The sequence below is a fragment of the Thermomyces lanuginosus genome (genome assembly GCF_041956635.1).
Source record: "Thermomyces lanuginosus strain ATCC 200065 unplaced genomic scaffold VTN49scaffold_29, whole genome shotgun sequence".
NCBI lineage: Eukaryota > Fungi > Ascomycota > Eurotiomycetes > Eurotiales > Trichocomaceae > Thermomyces > Thermomyces lanuginosus.
Genome location: NW_027192363.1, coordinates 244,866 through 253,876, shown reverse-complemented (window position 1 = coordinate 253,876; position 9,011 = coordinate 244,866). Strand labels below are relative to the sequence as shown.

At 51.6% G+C, this 9,011-nt stretch overlaps 3 protein-coding genes across 3 annotated transcripts; 2 read left to right on the top strand and 1 right to left on the bottom strand.

The window, feature by feature from the left end:
- Positions 1–115: 115 nt before the first annotated feature.
- On the top strand, positions 116–2,215 carry VTN49DRAFT_3582 (uncharacterized protein; the record flags this gene model as incomplete). The annotated part of the gene is made up of 3 exons (XM_069411434.1): positions 116–349; positions 423–508; positions 565–2,215. The coding sequence occupies 3 exons, from the start codon at positions 116–118 to the stop codon at positions 2,213–2,215; spliced, it is 1,971 nt and encodes a 656-aa protein (XP_069268053.1).
- A 2,890-nt stretch (positions 2,216–5,105) lies between these two features.
- VTN49DRAFT_3581 (uncharacterized protein) lies at positions 5,106–5,719 on the bottom strand (the record flags this gene model as incomplete). Its single annotated transcript, XM_069411433.1, has 2 exons — positions 5,106–5,300; positions 5,390–5,719. The coding sequence occupies 2 exons, from the start codon at positions 5,717–5,719 to the stop codon at positions 5,106–5,108; spliced, it is 525 nt and encodes a 174-aa protein (XP_069268052.1).
- A 1,390-nt stretch (positions 5,720–7,109) lies between these two features.
- On the top strand, positions 7,110–8,077 carry VTN49DRAFT_3580 (uncharacterized protein; the record flags this gene model as incomplete). Its single annotated transcript, XM_069411432.1, has 2 exons — positions 7,110–7,329; positions 7,404–8,077. 2 exons carry the CDS (start codon positions 7,110–7,112, stop codon positions 8,075–8,077), a joined length of 894 nt encoding a protein of 297 aa, XP_069268051.1.
- Between the last annotated feature and the right edge of the window lie 934 nt (positions 8,078–9,011).

The following is a 9,011-nucleotide window of genomic DNA, read 5'->3' as shown; positions in this document are numbered from 1 at the left end:
TAATACAATCTCCCCGCATATGATGGGATTGGATTGGATTTTGGTTAGCCGTTCGTACTGAGTCTCCTCTGTTGCCACAGCCCTCCGTTGACACGTCGCGCACGTTGCGTTCGCTATGGTCGAGGAAGGGTCGCTTCAGAAAGAAGAGCCAGTTGTCCGATCGCAGAATGAGAAGAAGCTGATCCGCGAGGGAGCACTCAAGGAGGAGAGCCCTCTGGACTTGAGTGAAGGGTTCAAACAGTTGTGCGATGCATGCCGAAGAGGCGATCTTAAAGTCTGTCAGGAGAAGATATCAGAGGGAGTAAATATCAATGCCCGCGACAGTTTTGATTACACTCCTTTGATTCTGGTGCGTTCCAAGTCGCTAAAGGCTCAAAGTAGAAAACGTTGCCACAGAATTGCGCAACTGACCCTGATTATAGGCGAGCTACTGTGGACATTACGAGGTAGTACGGTTGTTGCTTGATTCGGGAGCAGTATGTGAGAGAGATACGTTCCAGGGAGAGCGGTTCGTTCCTCGCTTGAAGTCCATGCAGCATTTTACTGACTTAGTCGGATGTTTAGATGTTTGTACATCGCTCTGAATGACCGGATACGGAGCTTGCTACTTAGCTACGACTATTCCAAGTCAACGGATCCGCTGCAGCCGTATGCCGCTCACATATCATCTCTGTTAGCGAAGGAGCACCCGAAAACTTGGGATATCGTCGTGACAGACGGGAGTGACTCTCTTTTTTTGCACAAATTTATTCTAGCGGCCCGGTCAACGTATTTTCGACGGCTTTTTGCCGAATCACCAGGATTGAAGTCGTGGCAGGTTCCTGACGATGTGTCACCCCAGGCTTTTGGGGCGGCCATTCGGTATATGTATTTTGGAGATGCGCAGCGGGATTTGCGAAGTGGTCCAGGAACCGGGCTTACGGAAAGCGAAGCGAGAGCAAGCGTTGAAGGGATAAGCAGATTTCTCGACATCCCGGGTCTCTTAGACAGCGTGTCGAAATCGAGTGACAGACGCCAGGCAAGGCAGAGGCGGGCCGCGGAAACGAGTCGAGGCCGAGATGAGATTGAATCTTGGTTCCGCGAAAATGTTTTGGGGCGCAAAATAGTAGTCGAAACCAGCAAAGTGCAGGATGTGAAATGGGGCCACGATAACGCTGTGTTTGCTGACGTCCTCCTACGGGCTGATAGACCACTGCCGGAAGACGATGAAGATTCTCAACAGGAAGCGGAAGACCGGGACTCCCCTAGCTCAGAAGCCGTCACATCAGGAGAAGCAGACCAAATTTCAGTTTTGTACCCGGCACATCGAGCAATGCTGCTACGATCCGAATTTTTCAATGCAATGTTCTCATCTACATTCAAAGAGGCGCAAATGACGGAACATTTGAACATTATCAAAGTCGACTGCTCGCCCGAGGTGTTAGAGGTCATCCTGGCTTTTTTCTACACGGATAAGGCAGATTTCTCTTTGGACGTTGCAGTGGACGTTCTCTTCACCGCGGATCAGCTTCTCATCGAACGGCTAAAGAATAAAGCAGCGGTGGTGATTAGCAGCCTTGGAAGCGCTGGCATGTCTCAAGACCGCGCCTCTAAGACGCGATCCAGCAAGGGTCCCAACGATCCTGTCAAGGCAGCAGAGGAAATCGACATCTACGAGATTATTCGGGCAGCCTGGATGACACGGGTCCAGCGTCTAGAGGAATTCGCGGCTAGATACTTTGCATACCACCTCGAGGAACACATCGATAGGCCGGAGTTTGCGGAAATCATTCGGGAGTCAGCCGCACGAATCCAGAAACGAGAGGAAACGGATTCGATCGAGCTGCTCGACGACATCCGGTTCTACCTCAGCGAGCGATTCCGGTACCGCTTCGATGACACGGGACTTCAGGAAATGCTCGCGGCCAATGCACCAACGAATTTCTACGGCGAGGCTAAGCCAGCCGCTGACATTGAACCCCAGTATATCACTGACGGAGTCGAACAGCTGAACTTGGGCAAGAACGATGCAAAGCCATCGCAGGACAATAATAGCAAAGTCGTTCAACCGGGGATTACACCCGTAGCCAGTATGCCCCCGCCCGCCCAGGCCCCCATTATTCGGACGTTGGATGGCAAGGTGGTGGAGGACGAGTTCCGGAGCGACGCGGTGAATTATCAGATCTTGATGGGTAAGTTGGATCGACTGCTGGAGAAGTTGAATTTGGATGCATGATCCTTCGGGCCGGATATAGAGTCATATACAGTACATACCAACTAGAGAGATACAGGTTAGAGCAAAATCAAAAATCTAGAATGCCTCACTTTAGTAATGCCATCCTGCGATCAAACTCTGATCTTTTCTTTGTGATTGCCGACGATGGATTTGAATTGTTCCATGATGTGTTGGTACTACACAGCTGTTGGCGCTGGATTCACTGGGAAAAAGGATATGCACGCAAAATGGAGGCGGATTTTTTTGGAACCCGGACGGCAGCGCATCGGTAATAATAGGATTCGTTATTGTCGATAATAGGGACTGTCGTGGCATGAACGTCAGGAATGAGGCGGGAGTATCCTCGAGAACTACCCTGCTTGGATTACAGTGAGTTCGACGTGTTTTGTTGCCTGACTTGCTTTAGCTTTCTGCAATGGGATCGGGCCGAGTATCCTCAATCAATTAACCATAACTGGGGCGAAAGGCAGATATTGAGGCGTGTCAATCCATGGATGCTGCGTCAGCCTGTAGCGATGAAAGAAAAAGTAAATGAAGCACGGGGCTATTGTCGACTTGTTAACCATTTTTCCCGACTTTTACCCATGTACTCCGTATGACAATCAGATAAAAAGGTTTTCGATATTCGGTTCTTAGCTATTCCAAATCATAATACTCCGTACTATAAAAGGCATTGAGTGGTCCGCCGCACGATCGACGATCATGTCCCACAAGTTGACAACATATCAAGCACGGGGAATATGACGGAATATCTTGCTGCAGTTGTTGCTTGATCAGATACCAACATTACGCACAGTACGGTGTAGTCGTCAGTCAACATAACAAGCAACAAAGCAACAGCAACAACAGCCGCCAGGTTTAACCTGGAAGGGCAATCACCAGTCGGAGACTTTACTTATGCAGCTCAATTTACCGAGCACCAACTGATTCGTGGGTTTGCGGCAACCAATGCAACCCAAGATGCATCCAATCTGGATGGCAGAGTCCCGCTCGCAGTGCTAGGGCATGCGGGTTCTCGGCAAGTTGGCGGCTTAGGACGGACTTAGGCTTCTTTTTAGCGAATCAAGAGGGTGGTACCTTTTGGGGGGGGAGGTTGGGAGTCTCGGGATTTGGGACTGATGACCAGATGGTCCCGGCCAGGGGGTTTCTTTTAGTAAAGCTGACATGGAATTTCGATTTCCTTCTCCCCGACGCGCTAGATCAACAGGCTCAACGGCATAACTTGAATAACACCCGGTGCATACTCGTGCTCCGCTTGTTGCTTTCGAGCATGATCTTCTTGACAGGTGGGGAGCCGTTGGATTTTAGTCTTGTTATAATAGCCCCTACAAAAGGTTAAAGGCATAGAGTGGACCCTCGTTAACATGTTGGATGGCGTCTGGCGTTTACACCGCTCGGTACGGGGATTGTCATGCCGTGGACAATTTGACACGGTCATCATCGCCGGTCTGGAGGTTGCCTGGACGTTCACGAACGACGGGCCATGCCTTCATGGTCAAGTGGACAACATGCACAATCTGAGACCTGGCAATCAAACTGGTGGGAAAATCTCTTCCATGAGCTCCATTTCGATGATCCAGATCATCCAGGGTTCCCACCCATCATCAAATCAGACGGCAGATAGTGGATTCGAGGTCTCTTCGGTCTACCGGCAGATCATTGATCTTCGTCTGATCCATTATTCGTTCTTGGCAGGTTGCCCTCTCGCGCGCACTCCGCCGTTGTCACCCTACTCCCTGAATAACTGAGGCCGAGACATTCTCGTACCGCTTAGCGCTTGACGCTGTGATCGCTCCACACTGAACCACACACCCCTTCCCTTCCCTTCCCTTCCGTTTGAGAAAGGGTGAATGTAAACATTGAAGTCACAGAAGTGACGATGGCCGAATTTAAAGTTTGTGCATGCATCATTGACATTGGCACCATCTCGACCTCTGCTAGTTCCATCCAGGGATTAAAAATCAAAAATCATATTGTAGAAACTTTTGCATCGATGACAGCTGAGACTTGCGACAGGTGACGCCCGCCATACGAGCTCTGATCACACCATTGTTGTTCGACAAAGGCTGATATACGATGAGTTCATTTTATTATGTCGTGATTGCTGTTTTGCTAATGATACGAAGTCCTCGTATGAGTACTTCGTACTCCGTGCACTGAACAAAGCCAGTTGGTCGAGTGTTGACACGGCATCTTCATGCTCACGCCTCACGGAGACACGGAGCTTTTCTGCCGTTCTCATTTGGCGAGGGTCAGCATTAAGGTTCAGTTAGGGCTCTGAGTTGAGTTTAAAGGGGATCACGAAGCGATTAGTAATTGCCCAGCCGCTTGCGGCGCTGCAAGATGGATGGCTGAGGTTGCGCATTATGTCCGACTTTTTGTCCGGGCTGGAAACAGGCATCGCAAAGGCCACGTGAATTCTGTGGATCGTGCCACGGACGGACTGACCTCATCATCAAAGTCAAAAATGCTAGATGCAACTCACACAAAGGCTTTGTCATTATGTGAAGAAGCAATCAGATTAAAGCTGTATCCTCCCTAGGAGGGGAAGTGATAACCTATGTGACAAGCTGAGGCAGTGTGGCTTGCTGCAAGCGATAGTGCTCGTAGATTCGACATAGGTTATCCAGCAACGCCTCTCCCCAAGCAAAAAGCAATTCAGTTCCTTTTCTGTACCTGCCTCGTAGAGTAGTGCTCTTTGAGATCGGCGTGTGTGAAAGCAGCTTGATCAACAGCTGGACACATGTACTATCCCGGAATGGGTATAAGCGGATGTACACTAGCGGAACTACGGATATAACCTACTAATGTACGATACGGTTACGGGAAGCGTTGCCAAGCCAAAGATCGTCCTGGAGACCTGGACGGTGGAGATGCAGAGCAGCGGCAGCTACGCTGCATTACGGGGGAAGCAAAACTGTGGCGTGTGCGAGCCTGTCTTTGTGCGAGCAGGAATACGGAGCAAAGACAACCCGAACGCACCTGAATCGATGGCCTGATGAGGGCTATCCGTTGGCGACTCGGGCAATGAGGTTGAACCCTGCGATCGCTTCATGGAGAGTTTTGAGTTCATTCTCTCTTCAAACTTTCAGCGAGCCGACTCCATAATCCTTACACAACTGGGCTCCGTCATCGGCGAGGGGGGGGGGGTCTGAGATTGCTATCAACGAATACCCCGTTCATACCCGCACTCCATCCTGCGGTCGTCATTTCATCCAGCGTCCGGTGCACGTCATCACCAGTTCTCTTCCGGACCATGACGAGGACATGTTGATCGCTTGTTGATGCCGGATTCCAGAAAATCAATGATCGACATTCGATGATGTCCCAGGCCCCGCGGCGCGGCCAACCGCCGAGGATGTGGACAGAAGGGCAGATCCGAGGACCTAGGAAGAACGGCTGCTGATCAGTGATGTCCCTTCCGATGCCCAATCGCGGGCAGCCCTCGAGCAAATTAGCCGTCTCTCCCCGACAGACGCCCTCGCTTGCGCATTCCGTGAGCATTCTGTGGGTCACTTGCTGTGCGGATCGACCGGATTGACAAGTGCCACGGCAGTTGTCCATTGGCCGTGGGAAGCTTCTAAGAATAAGCTCCATTCCACTATCGCCACGAGGAGGAAACGATCTGCCGCCAGCATCCGATCATGATTCACGGATCCAGGATCCTCGCTAGACAGCCTTGGCGCAATCTCCCACGCAAGTGGATGGGGCCTCGCTTAAGGAAGACCTCCCTCGTAGACAGAACTTATTACAGTGGGTCAGAGGTTACATGTCGCTGAGCGGGATCGATCGACTGTACTCTTTGTAGGGAGTAGTGAAGTTGCGAAGAGACCCTCCCAGGCTCCCCTTGTCGGTGAAATTGAGCCCATCGCACACATGATCGTAATGCGTTCTCCGTCGATGCCGCCCGGAATGAATTGCAAAGTAACCCCGGTGACATCCCAGACGGAGAATTCCCCTGCCCATTCGTTTTCCTCAACACGAAATCAAAAGATCACAATACTATTCTTCCTTGTACGGACCCAATACGAAGAACCGACGGAGTTCACGCGACAGCCGCTCGGTAAGTTTCGTCCCGAGTCGGTATTACATTCGTCGATCCAACATCGACGGAGCTCCTCCGATCCTGGATGCCCGCGAGTCCGCGACAATTTCCGGACCTGGAGAGGAATGAAGGGAAAAGGGGTGCCTATTTTCCCGGTACTGTAACCGCGTTACCAGAGCACCTGGTTTAGGCAGGTCTGGACGGTTCAGCCACAGTAAAACGACCATCTCCACAGCCGAGAACGCTCCGTACGCGTCGTATTGGCATGACCGTATGGTACGAATCGACTCCACGCTAAACCAGAAATGACATGGCAGTCGCGGCGTCGGCCCCGAAGAAGACCTGTCAACGTTACGGACAGCCATGGCGCGTCGCCGAGCGTTTCAACTGAGGGAGTCTAAGCTCCCCCGTGTATCGAACAAATCAACGAGCCTGGTAGCCGTGGGGTCTGCGTAGTGCGTGGGTGCACGCTGCGTGCCTCGTAACTCCGGACTGAGCCCTCGTTCAGCCCGCAAGATAGCCGGGATGGGATGTGCACTGTGGAGACGGTCAATCTGCCCATCATTGCCGTTCCATCAGTCTTCGAATGATCCGCAGGGCGGTTGGTTGCCGGTTCATATTAACTTTCCTTACCGAGAGCATGGAGTTGGAGTTGATGCTGCTGGCTCCATATTAGTCGCAGGGTTCCCTCGGGACGTAGTCTCTCATCGCGAGCAATGCTGTCTCCCCTCCGGGTTCCTGGATTGTGGACCAGCTCTTGTTCTTAAGAAGTATTCAACTTCTCGGTCAACTGCTCGACTTCAAGTCAGCTTATCAGAGGGTTTTTTTGTTTATTTTTCTCGCCCCATCATGAACGTGGCCAGCTTAGTGTCTCCGGTGTCGTCGTCGTCGAGCGATACACGGCGCACCCGAACCTACGATCAGTTCAACGAGGAGCGCACATCATATTTCTGCCCTCCTCCGCCAGCACCGCGGCAACCCTTGTCACCACCGGCCGAGGACTCGCGCAAATGTTCGTTGCCATCGATTTCCAGCTTGTTGGAATGTGCCGATGGCATGCCCCCAGCCAGTATGTTCCCGTCTCTTGCCCTCGATGGGGGTCTCCCGAAAAACAATTCACCCCAGTGGCTAACGATGGTGTAGAGCGACAACGGGCCAGCCATTCGCCAACAAGAGAACACCCACGGCCGTTCACCTTGCCTCCAACGCCGCCCATGCGACCGGGCTCAGGACTCCATGAGCAGCCTTCAGGCACCCGTTCGCATTCGTCTTCCATCAGCAGTGTTCCGGGGATGGTCCAGGCACCATCACCAACTACGACTCTTCCTCCACTTTTGGCCCCTCTCCCGACGCCACCGGCTGAGCGCGGATCGATCTCCTTTGACAGCCGGTTAGGCTCGGCGCCGTACTCGTCGCCCGCGCCCAGCTTGAGCAGCTACAGCAGTTCTACCGTGGAAACGCAGACGGCGGCGCCACCACCGCCACCACCACCATCGCAGCCGCAACCATACTCCACGGCCTCCAGTAATTCTGCTCCTGCGATTTCGCCCGCCAATCCCACCTGGCAACATCATCATTACTTCCCGCAGTCGACGTCGACAACATATTCGCAAAACAATGACCGATATGTGTGCCGGACATGTAACAAGGCATTCTCGCGACCATCCAGCCTGCGCATCCATTCGCACAGCCATACGGGCGAGAAGCCCTTCCGATGCACACATGCCGGCTGTGGCAAAGCCTTTAGCGTCCGCAGCAATATGAAGCGCCATGAACGTGGCTGCCATAATCGGCCAATGACCGCGACAATTGTATAACATGATTACGGTGGCTATCTCTATTCTTTCTTCTTTTTTTTTTTTCTTTGGACGGCGTTGGTGATACAGGGTTTGGGGAGTTTTGGATTTGTACAAATATTTTGCTGTGTATATCATTCGATCTATGGATTCGCTGCACATATTGAATTTTCCACAATACGAGTACATACGACTGCATTCTCCTCCCTTCTGCCTCGGTACTCCCAACCAATACTCCTAGAAGCAATCAATTTCGGTTTCAAACGATCGAAGCCGATCCCAATCTGAAAAGACCGCCTCTCGAGCCCCACAATAACAGCCTGGGAACGGTCATCCACATTCTCCCACATTGTCCCACATTGGGAAGGACTAAGCTCGGTGGGTACTGTTCCTCACGTCCCAAAGCCAAAGAACGGAAGACGCATTCAGCTGGCAATGCAGATCATCAATAAGGGGTAATACCTCAAGCTCACCATTCAGCGCTCAGATCCTCTTCCCGCGTGTTCGTACGAGTCGTATCAAGATCAGAAGTCTCTACGGAAGTACTCCGACGATGTGCTCCCGTAGCAATCGAATCATGATAAATAGAATCGTCATTAATCTACGGATATTAACCTTGTTCCAGATAGCGTCCGTGATTTTGGCTTGGTCCAAAAAGTCTTGACTCCTCCTGTCTGAGCGTTCTGGAAAGCCTATCGAAGTTTCGGAGCTCACCCTGGATCCCCTTTGGACTTTACCCGCTACAGACTCAAAGGGGTTGCAGACCAAATCACCCACTTTGCCAGAGTCTACTTACTTACCCTCTTTGGTTTAGGGTAACCGTCAATCACTGGACTCGAAAAAATAAAGTCCAAGAAACCAGGAGGGCTCGAAAAGTCTGGAGTTTCTGGAATCAGAAGCTTTTTTTACACAAAGCTCCCCACTGTTAAGTTAGCCACGTGCTAATCGAATCAAC